The following is a 20,331-nucleotide window of genomic DNA, read 5'->3' as shown; positions in this document are numbered from 1 at the left end:
GGGGGCCGGCATTGGAGCCAGGGCAGCAGACACAAGATGTGAATGTGGCCTTTGAGAGGAGTGTCTCATTTTGAGCAAATTAGAGAAATTTAATCCGGTAATTGAAAATCGACAACAGAATCCGTCTGTGGCATCGGTAACATCAGTACTGCAGGCTGACAGAGGACTCGATCTTTGCCAGTCGTCAATCACGTGCCCAGTTCTACGCAATGGTTACCTTATCAATTATCAAAACATCAAGCCCCTATGTAACATAAAAAAGGACCATTTGTAACATATAAAGGACAACTGGACTTCCAGTGGTCTTTTCAGCCCACACACTGAAGGCAAGATTAATGGAACACTATATGCTGAAAGACATGTCACAATTTAGTAGCCCAAGCTAAGTCTGCATCTCAGCAGCTGGGTGACATAGAGGATACCGGTAACCCTTCCAAACCTCATTTTTCAACTCTGCGCAGTGGGGTTAATAACGGTGTCACCTGTTAAGGTTGCTTTGGGGTTAATGCAGTGATGCGTGGGGGTGCTCAGTATTTCAGTGGCAGTGCACCTGCTCAGGTGGTGCTGGCCATTACTACTTTACTGAAGTAACATATGGATTGGGAATTACCTTTTCTCCTTTATAGAGACAAAAATCAGGTGGCTGTACCAGGAGGGTGGGTCCAGGAGAACCTTGCTGGCCAACTTCACCCTTTAAAAAAAAAAAAATCAAGATAATAGGAATTTCATATTAATATTATTTTGAAATAAAATTTGAAATAAAGATTGTCCCCTATTTATTGTGATATAATGCTTACGATCCTGTGTGTATGGGTTTAAAGTTAAAATCATGGCAAATAAATGATATAATTTTAAATATTTATTGTTTTGCATAAGCAATCTATGCTTATGGTTAAAAATAAATTTTAAAAATAAAAGTGATCCATAATCCTATTAAGCTCTTCCATTGTGATTAGATTTAAGTTATTTCTAATTTATTTGCAATAATATTTTTAAACTCTCTATAAAATAATTAGCCAAAAGTTTTCATTTATGTCATTATAGATGTTATTCTTTTGGAGAGAAAGATTTTCTTGAATTGGGCTTGCCACAATATAACCATATATTCTTACTGTTAATTAGATGATGATTATTTTGTACTTTTCTGAGTCATTCTCTTACTCTACAGTTAGAATTATCTTCCCTCTTGTGTCACAGTTAAGAGCAAATGATAGAGCAGGTCACCTGTGTCTACAAACGAGGCCCTTACTGACTGTGTCATTTGGGGCAATTTCCTTAAAATCTATCCTATCCCTAGTTTCCTCGATTCTTTTAAATCCCATTTTACTTCTCTGTGAAATGGGGATTATAATACTGCCTACCTCAAAGTATTATTTTGTGGAATAGATAATGTACATAAAATGCTTACTCTTTACTACATTGAGTGGGACAAAGAAAATTCTCAAATATATAATTATTAAAACTGCTAATGTTTTTGATAAGTGGGTTTTGGGGAAGAAGAATACTGTTTTAAGTTTAAATGAAAGAAATACAACCAATAATTTTATTCCTACCTAAACTTGAGAAACTACAGAAGAAGCAGGAAGTTAGGGACATTTTTTCTTTGATGTACCCTGGCACCTAACACAGTGTTGGCGTAGTAGCTGCTTTATAGCTTTCTGTTGTGTGAATAGACAATTGAACAAATGCATAAACAATATACAAATAAATGGGTAACATGTATTGGTAAAGATAACCATATTTATTCTCATAGCTGGAATAAGCCTAAACAAAACCTAAAAAGGCTGACAAGCAAGGAGCTTCTTCAAAATGTTAGTCATGTTACTATTTTTCCATATTGCAAAAGTACCATTTATTCGTATTGGTCAAATGTACAAAAAAGTTATGCAGAATAAAATGTAAATGATCCATAATCACATCACCTAGGAAAAATCAGTAATAACCAGTTAGGGCATTGTTTCTGAAACTAGGGTGGGCCGAACGTGTTCTTGAGTATCCGAGAGTTCTGCATTGAAATTTCAAAATTATGTTTTTATTCATCCAACAATCCAAAATAATTAAAATAAGCCTATTTTGGATCATTCGAATGGCCACCTCATAGCCAAATATTTCCACTTTGTTCTATGGCCCGAGTTCGCAACCGCCCCTGATTGTGTTGATGCTGAAGTCGCTAAGCGGGCAATGCCTGCCTCACTCCACAAAGTGGGGAGTTCTCAAGCAGGTGTGCGTGGGCTTCTGGCGCTTTGACAAACATATTCCCAGGGGTCCATGACTTCCTGAGTTTGGGAAACATTGTGTCAGTCTATTTTCTTTCAATCATTTCTCTAAGTTAGTTGTTCTTCAAGGTGAATTGGACACACTCTCCCCCAGGGACATCTGACAAGGTCTTGTTGCATCTTAGGTTTGTCACAGCTTGGGGGGGAAGGGGATGATGTTACTAGCATGTAGTGGGTAGAGGTCAGGGATGTTGCTAAACAGAGCATCACACAGGACAGCTCTGCACAATCATGAAGTATCAGTGGTGTCAAGGGAGAAATAGCCTGCTCCAAGTGTATATGTTAATGTATTTTGTCGTAATTTTTACCAAATTGAGCTTATACTTTTGTAACCTGTGCTTTCTGCTCAGCATGATCGTGTAGGCATTTCCTCACATCATGACGTCTTCCAGTATATTTTTGGCAACTTGGTCCTTCTGTTAAATGGCTGTGCCATAACTTACCCAACCACACTGGGACTCCTTGAGAGAAGGGATAGGGTCTGTTCTGCTAAACCCCCACAGCCAGCACCGATCCTAGTGTGGTACAGAGTAGATGCCATATGTTTTGAACTATTTGCTCACAGTTGCTGAAAGAGCCAGTCACCACCTGTTAGCCATTCAGATTGGTTCTAGATAAGCCGCCATCTTGAAACACCTTTCTAGCAAGCTTGCCCTTGCTAAATTTCATGCTTCGGCCGAAAGGACCGAGAGAGGGAGATTGTGTGTTGCTACATGCTTTTTGTTCCACTTATTTATGTTTTTATTTACGTGCAGAGTTGGAGATTTTGATGAAATTGTGAAATTAAACCGAAGAAATCAGTAATTAAACAAATTTGCTACCCTGGATATATCATCAGAAAAATTATCAGATATTCTATCTCTTCTTGTTAGGGTGAAGTGTGCCATATAAATTAACTTGAATTTAGTGTTAAATTTTTGTCAGAACTGTCATCTTAGCATTAAGGGTAATGGTGCCATAATAATTCAGCAAAGAAAAATTCTCAGCCATACAATTGGGCAGCAACTAGATAACAAATGCAGTTAAGTGATCATCAGAACACATACTCCGTGAGCTGGCAGCACATACATTTAAACATCTGCTCCTCCGTGCAAAAGCGAATTCTTACCGGGTCTCCCATTTGCCCCTTTACTCCCACACCAGGATTACCCTGGAAACAGAAAAAATAAATCTAATTACTTTTGAATACTAAACAAGTAATTACAAGCAAGACTTCTGGTTAAGAAATTTGTTCAAGTTTATTTATTAAATACTTTGGGAAGTCTCATGAGAGGAAAGAAATCACTCTGACAAGTAACAGTGGTCACTTATCTCATTGTACCTGAGCTCAATTTGTGCATTTTACTCACGGCTGCCTACCTTCAAACCCGGACTCCCACGATGGCCGGGAAGTCCCTAAACCAACAGTAGAAACAAATCACACGTCAGTCATAGAAATCACGTGTCTTCGTTGTTTGTCCCAGATTCCTCTTAGGAAACTCTTGATTTTAAAACACCCCTGATGGACTTCTGAGCATGGCAGGCTGCTTGTTATTCAGGGAGATCCATGCTCCAGATGAACGCTCACTGATAATGGCAGGTGTGCCCCGATTCGTCGGCTGATAATCTCCCAAAGAGCCCACCTGTGCCTGGCCTGAGAGGGTGATTTTGCCTTTTTTATTGTATTTAAATGTCAGGTCTGGTTTGTAGAGGGTCAGAATGAGCAGAGCTATACTTACTGCTAACCCCGGCTCTCCTGGATGCCCCACCAGGCCTATAGGTCCTCTTGAACCCCTAGGTCCCTAAGCACGAGAAAAATCAGTGCATTCGTTACAAAACAAAGAAAGAAACAAACAAAAAACATAGTCACCATTCACAGCGAGAACTGTATGTAATCCCAGGTGGATAAACCTCCAAAGAAGTCACAGTCCTGGGCACATCTGCCTATTAAAGCAGCTCTGGCATGGCCATAGGGCACAAAGTCACATGGCAACAGCGCTCTGGCAAGTGTGACAAAGTCCTACATTAAGATTAAATTAAGACCCAGCGATCAATCTACTTACTTGTTTACAAATAAATCATGTGATACAAAAGTAGAGAAAAGAGAAAATTTGTTATTAACTACTCCTAAATCCCACCAATGTTTTAACTTCGATATACATCAGGATGCTTTAAATATATTAATATTAACATTAATGTTAAAATATAAATATATTTATACTCTAATACATTTTTTGAACGTGCCCTATCAGATCAACATGAATAAGAATATGGTCCCCGATTCAAGATCGAGATGATTCAGTCATAAACAAATTTCTAATTTCTAAATTTGTAATTTTTGCAACATGAATTTACACAGAGATTCACAAGGACTAGTTACAGCTGGGCATTCCTGAAAGTGTGGAGAGAGGCTCTCTGTTCTCCTGCTGGCCCCACCTAGGTCAAATGACTTGTGAGTGTGCAATGTCCTCTCCTGGAGGACCAAATGGTATTTACCATAACGGTGCCATCGAGGTATCTTATGATTACGTAGACCTGAGCTTCAGAAGTACTAAGGAAACCAACCTGGTAAGTAATCCTGTCTACAGCCGAAGTTACCAAGCGAAAAGGTAGGTTAACATTGGGAGGCAAATGGCTTTCAATTTTAATCTTGCGAACATTGATTAATTAAAAAGACTAATCGAATCACTGAATTACAGATTTCAGAGATGAGGACGGGGCAAAATATTAAATATAACACACGATGATCGATTCAGTAGGCAGAATGGTCTAGAGCAAAATCATTTCCACTTGACGTATATTACTTACACAGTTTCTAAGCAGACTTAACTTCCTAAATATTAAGTGACCGCACACACCTGAGCAATACCAAATGATCACTAAAAGATAGAAGGGCAAGGTCATCAAAAGCTTGCCCAGACTCAAGGATGGCTTCATGGGCAAGACCTGCGCAGTCGCATAAGGTTTCATGCTTGATTTAACATTCTGCTGTCACCGTCTTGACATTCATAATTTTGGAACAAGGGACCTACATACACTGTGATTTCTTTGGAAGTTTTTTGCACCAGGTGGACCTGCAAATTTTGCAGCCGGTCCTGATGGGATACAAACCAGTGGGGACCAGGGGCTATTTGGGAGCAAACAGAAGCACATGCCTGTTCAGGAGACTTACTGGTAAGCCAGGAGGTCCTGGGTCCCCTCTGTCACCCTGCAGTAATAACGAACGACACACTGGTTTAGAAGAGCAACCTCATTTCCTAAAACACACGACATAAAAGTAGGAACACACGGGAATTATTTGAGCTGTCTAATGTACAGTCTGTTCAATTTTTCAGTGTCGAAAAGACAACCATGGAAGGTTCTGTGGAGGCGATTTCCAGCCTCCATCTTTGGTGCAAATTCTGCTTCTACTCAGCTGAAACCAGAGAAAGAGGCTGCAGTTGTGAGCAGGTGAAATCAAGACACGATTTCACCTTTCAGTTTAAAATGTTCTAAATTCTCAATTCGATAGTCCTGTTTAATCACAGCTAAACTGCCTCTGGTCCAGTGGCCACACCCTGCCTCTGTTTGTAGACATCTTGCTCCTTTTATGACCCTGGGGTAGATGTGAAGGGAATTTGTGTGGAAATTCTCTCCCATCTGCTTTTGTGCCAATCTATTGCTTTGTGACTCTGCCTCAAGACAACCTATTTTAAAGTATCAAAGGTTGTATGTTCTCTTGAATACAAGCTTTTTTTAAAAAATGTAAAATATAATATATTGTAAAACATATATCAAAGTTTGTATTTTAACGATTTTTAAGTGTATAGTTCCGTGGCACTAACTATATGCACACTATTGTGCAACCATCACCTCCAGAACCTTCCCATCCCCCACAAATGTGAACTCTGTACCCATTAAATACTAACTACCCATCCTCCTCCCCCAGCCCCTGGCAACCACCATTCCAGAAGATTGCTGTCTCTATGAATCTGAGTACTCCAGGGACCACATATAAATGGAATCATACATTATTTGTCCTTTCATGACTAGCTTATTTCACTTAGCATAATAACTTCGGGGTTCATTCATGTTGTCAGAATTCCCTTCCTTTTTAAGACTGAATAACATTCCATCGTATGTATAAAACACTTCCTGTTTATCCACTCATCCATCAGTGGACAGTTAGGTTCCTCCCACCTTTTGGCATTTGCGAATAATGCCGCCATGAACATAGGTGTACAAATATCTGTTTGAGTCCCTGCCTTCATTTCTTTTGGATATATACCCCAAAGTGGAATTGCTGGATTATAGGCTAATTCTACATTTAATTTTTTGAGGAATCACCATTCCATCTTCCATAGCAGCTGAACCATATACATTCCCACCAGCAATGCCCAAGCATTCCAATTTCTCCACATAATTGTCAGCATTTATTTTCTGGTTTTTTCAATAACCAACTGAATCTTGTGTGAAGTGGATGTAGGCTTTCAAGACTGTTGTTTCTCTAAGGTTATTAATCTTGTTTCTCTTAAGATGAGAAATTCTCTATATCCATTTCCTCTTTTATTCACCCATCCTCTCCTGCACAATTACAAAAAAAAAACAACTCATCATAACTAGTATGTACAGTAGATTATAATTTATAATATGCTGTAATATAAATTAGAAAAGATCATGAATGCCAAGAGGAAGGCAGGGTGCGTATCATTTTAATTTTCTTTCAAAAATAACAAACATGAGGTTCAGAGAGCGTAAGGAGGTCACTGAAAGTCACAGTAGTAGGAAGGGTCAGTTCACTCCTTACAATACAGCATGCAGGTCCCTAGAATGACCTTGCTTTGATGCTGAGTTTATTAATATATCATTTAAGTCATAAACAAAAGCATAGTTTTTGCTGTTTCACAAGTATGAATGGGCACAGAGGCCACAAATAAAAAGTGTGAGCTCACTAAAGGCATCACCACTCAGGTGTGTCCACTCCAGGTAGCATGGAACTTAGGGTCTAGTAGAAGAATCTAGAACTACTTTTATCTCATTGTTGTAGAATATTCTTCCTTAAAACGAATGACCACATCTTGAAAATGTCTACTGTCTCTCCTCTTGACTTTACATAGCTAGTGATCTACTTTTGCTCATGCATGGCTACTGGCTACTCATATTAGAGAGATGAGGTCATCATCCAAGAGTTTATTTCTGAATATTTGTATATCATTCTCTGCTAAAAACACAAGAGCATTTAATTTGCCAAGGACAGTGGGATAGGTTTCCATAATTTTCAAGTTCAATAATAGTGATTTCTATTATACTGGAATGCAAGTATTACTATTAAATTTTGACTACAAATAAATCAGTACTTCTCAACCGGGGGTGATTTTTCTTCCTGGGGGACATTTGGTAATGTTTGGAGATACTGTGTGTGCTGGGGTGGGGGTGGGGTGGGTGCTACTGGCATCTAATGGGCAGAGGCCAGATATACTATCTAATGTCCTACAATGCACAGGTCAGCCCTCGCCCAAATAATTATCTGGCTCCAAATGTCAACAGTACCAAGGTTGAGAAACCGCAAAATAAATCTATCTGTTACAACTCTGCAAGAATAGTTGGGAGGTAATGGAATTTTAGAGCCAGAGTAACTAAAGCCACGTGCCTTCACACAAGAAGTATAGTGCCATCCCAGAGGGTGAGGGTAAAGATGAAAAACAAAAACAAAAACAAACAAAAACAAAAAACACTGTGCTCAGAGATGTTTCAAAAAATCTCAGTCTACATGTTTCCTGCGTGGCTTTACCTATGTGGCAAAAAAATTTTTTAAACCCACCGTGATCATGATGCTCACCTGGACACCTTTAACAGCACGGAAGATGAACACTGAATTTCCTTTTTCTCCATTTTCTCCAGGAAGGCCCTGAAAATAAAATATTCCGTTAAGAAAAGAAAAAAGCATATTGCTATTTCAATATTTTCTTTTCTATGTCAAGTATCAACCATTAATAAATTACTATTTATAGTCATGTTTCACTAGAGGAGATTTCTTTATTCCTTTCATTATTATTATCATCCTAAGGTTCTCTTACATAGTCACTCAATATTCAGTTAAAATCTATTCAGAAATATCCAAAGGCAGAGTATCTACTAATATATTTATGTTTATATACATAGAAACATATTATAAATATGTAATAGATATTTATGTAGGTTATATATAACATATACTAATACGTTACTAGTATCAATTATTTAGCAGGAAAATTGCATTTTCCTTCAAAACATAATGCATGTTTTATTCATAAAACGTGTATTATTCTTAGAAGTAAATAATTTTGCAGTTGTCAGTTAATAATATGCTCTAGAAATAGTTTATCCATGTCAAGATTTGTATTTAAAAGAGAACCTATGCATCTTTAGAAGATTAACTTAAAAATTAGTATGTTTCTTTTGGAAGATTTTTGTATATAGCTGCAACTTTACTTAGGGTACTTTTTTAAGTGAGTGAAATACCTCAACGTATTATTTTCTCCCAAAGTTCTCCTACTTAATATCTTAATATCCTACTTGATGTATTAATATATCTTAACTGGGTTACCACAGAAAAATTTTAACCATTTCCATATATCAAGTTCCTACAAAGGACATGCAAAAGAATACCTGACTTTGCTTCCAATGGGAGATACTAACAGTTTAATGACAAATTACATCAGCGGTTTCCTTGAGAAATCAGATTCACCTACACAGGAAGGCCTTGCTTTGCACAGTTTCAATGTGCATGGATTTCAGTTCCACAGTTAAGTAAAATAGCACCAGCCCTCTTACCCAAAGGTTCAACTTCAGTTACCACTGTACTAACTGAGTAATTGCACAAAATAAAAATGTCACTGTTAGCTCACGGGTCCTCCAATCACTCATCAGTGACAGATGCAACTCATGACCACTAGCTGATTACATCGTTGTTTACAAAGGCCGTCTGTGACTGGTCACTACATATCTCCCAGTGCGCACACACACACACACACACGCGCGCGCACACACACACACACACACACACACACAGACTGCAAAGTGTGTTGTTGTGTTGTCCCTTTATTTCAGAGTGATCAATCCAAATGACATTTCATAAGAAGAAATCATTGAAAGAGGAAATTGACCAACGAAGATCAAAATGAAGTGAGGACATGAAAAATAACACTTGAAGTGAAAATCGAGCACAATGTAAAGGGAGCTATAGAAGAAATAACGGATTCGTGGAAATGTCGACACCTCTGTCATGCGAGCCAGAGGGACTTAGTGAAGACTAACTTACCCACCTTAGGAAAGAGAGTGGTCGTGACAAAAAGGACAAAGATGTGTCAGAGGGAGTGACACAGGCAAAAGAATTTCGTGTTCAGGGAGTTCTTAGAAATATTTCAGAGTACGGGAAGCTCATCTGAACTTAGAAAAAGTACGACAATTCACCAAAGCACAGAAAACACATTCACTTCATGTTATAAGTTACATGAGGAGAAGAAGGCAAGCCTTGCTTACACGACTCTTGATAAGTTTTTACAAGGAAAATGAAACACTCTAATTCTCGATGTGTATAATGTGTTAAATTACAACGTACCAAATAAATACTCGTTTATAAAAAGAATCCCCTACGTATTCATAGCTAACAATAAGAGAGTTTTCAACATTTAATAAAATATTTTAAAGGACACGGGACGACAGTGATTTCTCCCATCGTTTTTTAAGCTTGCTTGGTGAGGTTCCAGCTTGAGTGGTCCTTCTGAAGGTCCCCCACTACTATGCAAAGGGGGGTCTGCCTATACATGAAATGAGTCAAAGGAAAGAAAGCTGCCTCGCAGAGACCATGATGACGAACTTCAGTACCGTGGTCAGCACTGCACGCTGTGGTAAATCTACAGCGGGGGACCCTTGCCCTCTTAAACATTCATAGACAGTCAGTAGAATGAGGTTTGACCCCATTGGGAGATCTTAAGAAATGTGCACTGACCAGGCTGCACTTGGCCCTTCCCATGGCTGAGTTTTGAAAACAAACGGTGATTGAGGAGCTCACTAACAAAAGCTGGTTGTTTTTCCTAGTTGATGCCACGAGAAACATGTGAGTATGAACATCCTTTTTTAGTTCTATGTTCAGATCAGCTCCACTAGGATCTGGAGCAAAAGGAAAACTCAGAAGAAATCAGGATGACTCTGGCGGTGATGACAAGAAAATCTTTTAGAAGGAATCTTGGGAAATGATATTCAATCAGGGAAGTAGAAAGACTTTTCTGAAAAATAGTCACAGCAAATCAGTTTTGAAAAGCCAAATCATCTCCAATCTTTATTTAAGTGTGAAAAAGAAAAAGAGAAAGGGAATATAAGACGTAGAGGAAAGGGTATTTCTTGCTTTTAAATAAAAGTCGAAATTTTGGGGGAAAAAAAAACCCTAAGAGCAGTAAAGTCTTCTCAAGTGCTGGATATTGCCAACTGTTTCTGGGCATCCATTCCAAACACTTCTATTTATCTTATTGCATTATGGGGATTAGAACGTTAAAAAACTACATTTCCCAGACCTCTTTGCAGCTGGATGTGAATTAGGCTCCACCTGGGAGAGGTACTTATGAGATTTGGAGGGCAGAAGTGAAGAAGGCATCCTCTTTCTGGTGCTGTGGGTGCTGCCAAGCAGAAAGGCAGAAAACTGAGCGTTTGCTGGTGTCTCGACATGGGGGTGAGAGGCTGAGCTTGTGTTGAGGGGGCAGATTCTGGACTTCTGGATTGCAGCTAAGTGTGAACCTTAGAAATCAGTAGTCCCATGGTGGCCCCGAGTCCCACTCCTCCGGCCGTTAAAATAAGCGCTCCATTCTCTGTATTAAATTCCTTTCAAGTACATAGAGGGGTTTACATGTCTGCAGTGAACCCTGAATGATAAACAACATAAGCTCTGCTAACTGGCCTCCTTGCTCCCTTCCCCCACTATCCATTCTCAATACAGCAGCCCAGAGCATCTTAGTGGAACCTCAATCAAGTCATATAACTTCCTTCCTTAATACCATCCAAAGCTTTCCCATTGCACGGAAAAGAAAATCCAGCCCCCTTCCACAGTCCATGAGATCCCAAAGCGATCTAGGCCCCGCCCGCCTCTCGGTCTCCATCCTCCAGGCCGCTCGTTTGTTCGGTACATTCCCAGCACACTTGTATTAACCCTGTTTCTTGAATACATTGAGCCTGTTCCCATGATAGGGTGTTTTCTTTTAAGATTCCCATTCAGATGAGCTCTGGGCATCTTACTGGGGGGCCACCCAGGCCAGGGGCTCCTCTTTCTCCTGGAAACCCCGGATCACCTCTCGAGCCATTGTAGCCATTCATGCCAGGCTTGCCTCTGGGTCCAGGGGGCCCTGGGTGCCCCTGTAGGAAACAAAATTAGAGGTGAAGCATTTTTGCAAGAATATTATCACACAAAGATTATGTGACATGGGTACTCAAATTCTGGCAATTGTTGTTTGACTTTGTGAAACTTCCTTCCCCACCCACAAGTGTTATGTAGCATAGTAAAAATAAATTTTAATAGGCCTCAATTTAAATTCATTTAGTTTGGAGGATTTGGAGAGATTTGGGAGGAAGCCTTCCTTGAAATCGTTAGAAAAGACTGTAATGAACTATAAAGCCCCCCAAATATCTCTTCTTCTGTCATGAAAAAATTAGGACTCAACGGCAAATAAAAACTTGCATTATGAGTATACGTATATTTCCAGAATATTGTACTTGACAAGTCTACATAGTTTGTATTTCAGAATGTTTTTCTCTGATTTATGTGAAAACATTGCTATTCCAATAAAATGTTTTGGTCTCTCTCGGGGTCATTCCATGAAATCGAAATGCAAGTACCCCTTCATGCACTGAAATGAGAACATGATGAGAGTCTGCCATATGTAAATTTTTTTGAACATGTGATTTTAAGGGTTTCGATGAGGGTTTCTCCCTTCTCTAAAAAATAGAGAAAATTTAGGGGTACTTACAGGTATGCCATCCAAACCTGGAAATCCAGGAACACCAGTTGGACCCTAAAATTCCAGAAAATAAACCAAGTTATAAAACTTACTAAATTATTAGATTAACAAGTTGATTTACTAGAAAGCATAAATAATTAATAACTCATTAAAAAAATACTCAGTAGTCATTGTCACCTATTTTTACATTACTGAGCTTAAATGCTAACTTTTAAGAATCGATCTTTTATACTTTTTTCTGTCCTAAGGAAGCCAACATGGCAGTAGCAATTCAAAGAATACAGTCAGTACTCTGTCAGCTGGAAAATCAGCTTATCAGAATCCAGCTATCCTAGAGAAACAAACTCCGAACTGTGCACACAAGTAATATAGGATTTTGTAAATTTCGCACACTTACAATCTCAAATTCTCATCAACAGAGAATAAAGTATAGTTTCATCCAAACTACAGCATGTTACGCAGTATTTTTAATGGAATAAGTTCAAGCTACATAAATTGATATGGAATGATCTCTAAGCCACGTGGTTGAGTGAAAAAAAAAAAAAGACTCAGCATGATACATATAATACCATTGAAGTTTTTGAAAAAGCCATGAGATAATCCAACTCCCCACTGAGCCCAGTATGTATTTCAGTGCATCGAAAAGGTTAAGAAGGCGTGCTTCTCTGGAACGGGGTTAGGGAAGGAAGGCTGATTATAGAGGAGGAGTTTAGACTAAATTTATTATAAGGTAAAGTAGGTACTACTCACGATTATGAAACTCTGGCACAATAGTGCTGGTAAGTGGTTAACACGGATCTTTCACGTAAGAAGAGGCTTACCTTATCTCCTTTGTCACCTGCTGCTCCAGGAGGGCCACTGTCACCTCTCATTCCTTTCTCTCCTGCGAGCCCAATGGGTCCTGGTGGTCCCAGGGGTCCAATGGGACCCTGTGGCCCCGGCGGTCCCGGTTGACCCTAAGAAGGAAGATTAAAAAGGAAGGCGGGCTGACTCGTAAGTAGTGTCTTCTAAGACAAAAACATCGTCCCTTGGACTTACGGAAGACCAGCAAATTAGATTGGGCAAACTCGAATATGGAAATACAAAGGATCAATTAATTACGAAATAAGAAACAGCAACATTGCCTTTTTCAATCTGAAATCCAGCTGTATGATAAATCTGATTTACCACACGCAAACACACACATATCTATAAACGGATAATAGTTTTCTTACTATTTTCATTCTGTCAGTCAATGATATGTATAAAGCTTGAGGGAAAACTGCCTCAAGCAGTTTATTTACTTTTATTTACTTCAAATGACTCACGATTCGTCTGTCCTACTAGGGGGAAACATTTCTTATATAGCTGCTTGTACTTAATTTCTGATGCATAAATTGGAAGTAAGCGCTCCATCTCATCTTTACGCCATCCAATTTTCCATGAATGAAAAGGTCACCTCTTACTTTAGGTGTAGAAGTTGCAAGAGCCCAGTCCTCCCCCTGAACCCACAAGAGGAACATTTTAGGCACAAAGAAGAAGAATTTCCCTGCTCTGCATTAAGTTGGATGATTCCACCAAATTACTGTTCAGTTATTGCCCACGAGAAGCAGCTGCAAATCTCACAGCAATTTCTGTTCTGGAGGAAATAAGTCCAGCCTCCCAGGAACACGCCCCCTTGAGCCCCACTCCCTTCTCCGTCATCATAATAGCTGCTATCTACCGAGAAGCCATAAAAATACTAAAGGCTTAGAACGTTCGAGGAAGTTTAAATGCATAAATATGTGCTACAAAAAATACAACAATAAAATATAGAATATAATTACTTGGGCGCAAACCCTTTGGGGCATATCGAAGGCATATCAATTTACTCTAGAAACCGCACAAATTCTAAACAACAGTCTGAAAGCAAGAATAAATAATGACTTCAGCTGGCCTTTCCTACCTATGTTAATTAATCTTCCTTGGTTACTTAATTAACATAAGTTAAAAGTTCTCATTTTCCTAAACATAAGGCTCAGGAAATAACTGCTTTATCAGTAAGTCTGAGATTTATCTTTCTGTCTTACATGTAATTTATACAAAAACTCCTAAGTTACCTTTCGTGAATGCTGTACTTTACAATAATGAATTATTTAAAAACGACAAAATGCCTGTTTGAACATAAACGAGTAACTGAGAAAGAGACAGCCTATTAACTGCCTATAAATCTCGACAGCGTGTTTCATTTTAGATACACAATGCCCAGTCCCATGAGTTAATGGAACTTTGGAGAAAAAAAGAAAAAAGAGTGGAGATGGTGAAGACAGCTAAGGATAGAGCTCCATTCAGAAAAACGTCCCAATCTGAGAAAGTGCCATCGAAAACACTCTCAAAAATAAAACAAGAAATGCTTGTTTGCATGATGAAATTCTTCATCGCCATCACCTCCCTCTGCCCCTGCTTCTCCTCTGTCACAATGATTTCCTGGTCATTCCTTCACAGACGTTGGTGTCCTGTCCCAGAGGCGTCCCCCTAAGTCACCTCTCAATCCCCCAGCCCCCACCTGCAGCCCTCTCCAGACACACCGTCAGAATCAGATGCCTCTCCTCTGCCTCCAGAAGTACCCTCCTCAACCATCGCCGTCTCTTTATCCTCCCAGCCCCACACCCACCAGCCCAGGAGCTCCAGGAGGGCGGAGTCTCCATGCCCTAGACCGTGATGGCGAGAAAAGCAGAGAACAAATCAAACAAAACAACTGGGTCAACCCCGCAGCCACCCGCCCCAAGGGAAGACTGACTGAAGAAAGAGAGATGCTGTCTCCTGTTTCTGAACTGTCAGCCTCGGAACTTTAGCCCACACTGGTCCCAGCGGAATCTGTGATGGTTCCACGGGGACCCGCCATCAGCAGTGGCCCTGAGGCAGAGATGTTGGTGCACTTCTTTTGTTGAGATAGAACGCAGGCCTGGTGACCTCTTCATTTCAACCATATTGAAAGGCAAATGCAAGCCTAACTTTGCAAGTGGAAAAACTAACATAAGACACTACAAGCCCCAGGAAGACTTTGTCGTTTGTTTATATTTAGTGCTGTTTTTTTCATATTAACGGATATTTTATTATAGAATAAAATTTTAAAAGAAATACGCTAAACCTTATATAACAGTATTAAACCTGTCAGAAAGCCTCCAATGAAATTTTCCCAAATACCAGTCTTTGAAATAGCCATAGCTAGTTAGTCCACCCAATCTGAGTAAACTTTATCCACAGCAATACAGAGAATGATTCCATTTCACACAAAAGAAGGGGTCAGCAAAAAACAAACAAATAAACCAAAAAACCTGTTTATAAGTAGATGTTTGAGCTTCCTTGATTATTGGGCTGTAACAGAATTAACTTCTGGATGAACAGGCTTAAATAACAGGCCCCTGATAAGACATTTCTATAACAAGAGAATCATTAAATAATCACAGGAATTTTTCATCTTTCTAAAAAAATTTTTTTTTTAAAGAAACACACAGCCACCTGCTGTACTGCATTCAATCTAGCAAAAAGAAATCGCCCACTGGAATGACTGGCTTCAGCCATGGTAGTCCCAACTTTTTTTTGCCACTGCGTGCACAGAATTGCCTCTGTAGTTTGTGACTTTCAGGGAGAGACACTGAAGTCAGAAAACAGATTCATTGAATCCGGGAATGACAATTGGCCTGACAGCTGAGAAAATTTTGGTATGCCACATGAAGCCACCGGGTCATCTTTCGTTTTACTCAAAGGCCAAGCTGACATTGTGTCGTTAGACTCGGTATAGGCGCCTCTGCACTGTGGCTACAGCAGCGTTGGCTCTGGGGCCAGCTGCACAAATAAAGGATGAAGGCCATCAGAGCGGACAGAGTCACATGTCTGCCCGCCTCTCTGAGGCCAGAGCATTCCTTTAGGATTTTGTCCCTTTTTAATCATCTGTGTCAGGCATGTCTCTTGAGCAGGGTTAAGATCAAACGATTTTAATTTCACAGCGGCTGGGGAGAAGAGACCAACAGATAAGAGAATATGTCCATTTTCGAAACTAAAATCTTCAAGTCAGACTTTGGGCCAACACTGATCTGCTTGTCCCAGGGGACCACACACTGTTCCCAAACAAAGCTGAGGCTTAGAGAGATGAAGCAAGTGACCTCAGGCCACCTGGCAATCGCCTAGGGGAGCAGAGATCCGAACCCAGCTTCCCTTTTACCCCGGTGCTTGTCAACCTCACTCTCCTACAAACTCTTGTATCCACCTTAAAACACTCACATAAACTCATCACCTGTTTTTCATTACTGTTTGGTGAATGCGACTCTAATATCTGCTTGGGGTAGTGTCTTCCAGTAAGCTTCTTGAGGTCAAGGATCCATGCACGATCGCCAGCCCAGTACCTTGGCCACTGCCTAGCACAGTATAAATCCTAAACATATATTCATGGAATGCTGACTTTTGTAATTAAAACGAACAAAGAAGCATTCGGCTGCTTTTTTAATGTTTGGTTGTAATTCAGCCATTAAGCCACTAGATGACACTATAACACCACTTACTCCCTCATGGGTCTCGCCGTGCTGCATAAATCCTTTAGCGGCTGCTCCAGGGTCCTCCCCTGTCACAGGGGAAATGCTGCAGTTCACAAAGGGTTGCAAAAATAACAAAAAGGTGTTATTCAAAGATTAGACAGTGCGGGGAAACTGAACTTTGGTGGCAGAGGTTTTTCTTGTGCCATAAATTCTCTTGCTTATTAATAAGGGAATAAATTGGTCAATTTAGCCTGGAGTAACACTGACTCAGGATTTTTAGCTGCTTCCTTAGGAGGCAGCATTAAGGGTCTTGGCAGATTCCCTGAGGAGCTATAATACAGCCGACTCTCCTTCCTTCCTCCTCACTCTGTTCCCTGGGGTCCCTGGCCCCTGTCCTCTCTGTGTTCTTCTCCGACCTGTGTCTTCTGTGCTGCCCCCTTCCTTCCGGTGGTGGGGTTCCCCCTGCAGCTCTGTAGGGCTGCCGTGGCCTTTCCTACCTCCTCACTTTCTCAGAGCACCGCCTCTGAGCCCCGGCCACATATCCAACTGACCTCAAGTTCTACGAATCCTGAACTGGACTCGTGGATTCGTGATCGTCCCCCGAGATGTGCTCCTCAGCCATCCACCGCTGTGCACGCAGCTGCTCACGCCTGGCCAGAGTCCTCCCTGGCTCCTCTAATGGCCTCCCTGCACCGTCCCACACCAAGTCTCCTCCTCGCACCTGTCAATTCTGCCTCCCAGGTATTCCCTACACCCATCCACTTCCCCCACCTCCACGCTCGCCCCTCGCTAAGCCACCACGACCTCCCGCCCGCAGCAGCCTCCTAACGGATTTTCCCTAATATTGTCTCCCCCACCACTGTAGCCTCCAAACAGCAGCCGGGATGACCCCTTACAACATATATTCAACCTGCTTCCGCTCTTCTGAAAACCTCTCAAAGCCTTCCTCATGATACAGGATAACCGCGATCTGCTTTTCCAACTGCATCTCATGCCACCTTCACTGACTCTGATCAAACCTTTCTGACCACCTTGTGATCCCTCAAACATGCCAGCCCATCTCCCTCCCACTTCGAGGCCTTAGTAGAGGCCATTGTGCCTGCCCAAATACTAGCAATGGGTTGAATGGTGGCCACAAAAAAGCTATGTTCACATCTCAATCCCCAGAATCCGTAAATAGATGCAAACGATGGGGTAAAGTTAAGGTTCTTGAGATGAAGAATTTAGCCTGGATTGTCCAGGTGAATCCTAAAGGCCATCACATGTATCCTGACCAGAGGGACACAGAAGAGGATCTGACACAGACACACAAAGGAGAATGGTGTAAAGATGGAGGCAGAGGATGGAGTGATGTGGCCACAAGCCAAGGAACGCTAACGGCCAGCAGAAGCCCGAGGAGGCCAGGGATGGATCCTCCCCTGTCGCCTGTGGCGGGAGTGTGGCAATGCCTTTGCTTTTGAACTTCTGCCCTCTAGGGTTTATGAGAAAATACATTTCTATTGTTTTAAGCCACCAAATGTATGGTAATTAGTCACAACAGCCATAGGAACCAACATGGCATGCTGCTTCCAGGCTGTCCCTAGGTGATCTCTGATTCCACTAGGTCCAAGCTGAAGAGTTAACCCACAGCTCCCCCGCCCCACCCTACCCTCCACATGCACCCCTGTGTGAAACCCAAGTGGGGCCCCAAACGATGCACCAGAGAGAGCAGGGGTCTTTGCTCTTTGCCCCGATGCACAGAAAACAGTGCCTGGCCCCCAGCAGGCTGGGGAAGGAAAAGCTGGGGCGTCAATCTCTGCCTTTCCTGCTGGGCTCCGAGCTCCGGGCCCAGGCACCTTCTTCTCTACAGGCAAAGCCACGCAGCCTGTGAAATGCCTGGCACAGGAGGATGCTCAATGGCTCTTTGCTGAGTGAATGGAATGAATGACTTGTTATTTGCCGAATGAGTTGCAGATAAGATTGCATGATAGAGGAGTGAAAAAATGAACTCTTTGGAGACACCACTGTGGATTTCTTAGCAACTTACTGAAAATAGTATTTGAAAGAAGAAATATGCTTTTTTTCCCCCCCAAAAAACTTTGTGATTCAGCATTTTAACTCATGTAGGCAGATGTCCCCTTGCACTATAGAGCGTTCTCAGAGTCACAGCGGAGGGAACACACCCCACGTAGGGGTGGACCTGTACGGTTAGCCCTCATCTTTCACCAACAACAAGGTCGCCTCCACTGCAGTAACGACCTTGATCCTCCCAAGTTCAGCGTGGTCCCATATTTGCTGAGCTCTGCACTGGCCAGGCCTGGGTTCACGCCGGGTCGCAGAGCTCAGCAGTCGTTGCTATGGTGTTGAACTCCACGTGAGACCACAGGCGCATCACAGGCAACTTAATGAGGTGACCGACGGGGAAATATTCTCAAATCTACCTTCAGGCCCAAACTGCGGCTAGGATTCCCAGGTGAGGTTTTGTGCACCTGGCCTGCTTGGAAAATGATACATTCTGCAGCGGAGGAGGCAAATATAATCAATCTTGTTTTCTCTCCTTCTTTCTCAAGCACAAACGCTAGGTTTAAAGAGAGAGATGCGTCGGCACACCGAGAGCTGCGTTAGTGACTTTTAGTCATTTTTCTGTGTAGGTGTCAGCGGCTACCGCTCCTGCTACCACTATGATGAGGAATAAGCCAAATGGCATAAAACGATAGGCACGTCTCCTCCCTCTGCTGCCTGGACCGCCACGCCCTGTTCAGAAGCCCTTCCTCAGGCACCTACATAAGAAATCCGACGACTGAAGAGTCATTCTTTTAACTTTCGCCAGTTTTTCATTCTTCAAAAATCAAGGTTAATACTCCTGACGGGGAACACGTCAACGAGCCAGGCCAAGGTTATCACCTGCAGCTGCTGGGCTGCATTCTACCGGGAAATCTATTTAATTGTTAGGCACTGTGTGTTTAAAAAAAAGAAAGAAAATTCCAAATTCTGATGCCTTTACATGACAAATGCACTGGCCAATTCCCTATGGTCCCCACAGCCAAATGTCACATCCTGGGGCCCCCTTACTCAGGTGAGCTACTGTCCCCTGAAGGCACCTGGTCTGTCACCTCAGACAGAGTGTCATTTATCAGAGAATCCTCCGGCAGAGACAGAGTGAGCTATGGAGCTTGTTCTTTGAGGAGAAAGATAGCAAGAAAAAGGAGAAAGCAGAATCCGAAAGCTAAGGGGTTGGTGACAGATGGAACTGGCCAGCTTCTCAGTCGTCACTGGAACTTGCTTCCATCAAAATACAACATAATTGACTTATATGAACTTTGGGACATACAAATAATTGCTCTGAGCCACTGATCAGGCCACAGTTATGGAGAGCACTAGGACACAGCTGTGTGAGTGATGGGGAGACTGTTCTAGAGCTTCGTGCGCACACAATTTAATATGAGAAATGTTAACGAGAATTAAAATTTCCCAAGTGAATTCCATTTTCGTCATGGAATGCAGGCTCTTAAGAAGTGTAAGGAACAAGTGAATAAGATTGCAAGAAAAATACGTGTTTTAGTGATTTAAAATTTCCAAAGGAAAGACTGGTTTGCAAATGTGTGAGTTTAGTTAAAAAAAAAAAAAAACTAAGACAGG

At 41.4% G+C, this 20,331-nt stretch overlaps 1 protein-coding gene across 2 annotated transcripts in view; it reads right to left on the bottom strand.

Annotated features, from left to right (window-relative positions):
- The window catches only part of COL4A4 (collagen type IV alpha 4 chain), a 112,460-nt gene that overhangs the window by 68,684 nt on the left and 23,445 nt on the right, over window positions 1-20,331 (bottom strand). For both annotated transcript variants that reach the window (XM_039855781.1, XM_039855782.1), the window contains 9 exons: window positions 13,042-13,176; window positions 12,230-12,274; window positions 11,502-11,618; window positions 8,074-8,142; window positions 5,428-5,463; window positions 3,995-4,057; window positions 3,636-3,671; window positions 3,385-3,426; window positions 611-691 (listed from right to left, as the gene is read on the bottom strand). In XM_039855781.1, coding sequence (XP_039711715.1) covers window positions 611-691; window positions 3,385-3,426; window positions 3,636-3,671; window positions 3,995-4,057; window positions 5,428-5,463; window positions 8,074-8,142; window positions 11,502-11,618; window positions 12,230-12,274; window positions 13,042-13,176 — 624 coding nt within the window. The remainder of the gene's footprint in view (window positions 1-610; window positions 692-3,384; window positions 3,427-3,635; window positions 3,672-3,994; window positions 4,058-5,427; window positions 5,464-8,073; window positions 8,143-11,501; window positions 11,619-12,229; window positions 12,275-13,041; window positions 13,177-20,331) is intronic.

Source organism: Pteropus medius, unplaced genomic scaffold, assembly GCF_902729225.1.
Source record: "Pteropus medius unplaced genomic scaffold, Ma_sr-lr_union100, whole genome shotgun sequence".
Lineage (NCBI taxonomy): Eukaryota > Metazoa > Chordata > Mammalia > Chiroptera > Pteropodidae > Pteropus > Pteropus medius.
The sequence above is the reverse complement of the archived record's forward strand: the minus strand, read 5'-3'. Positions and strand labels throughout refer to the sequence as shown.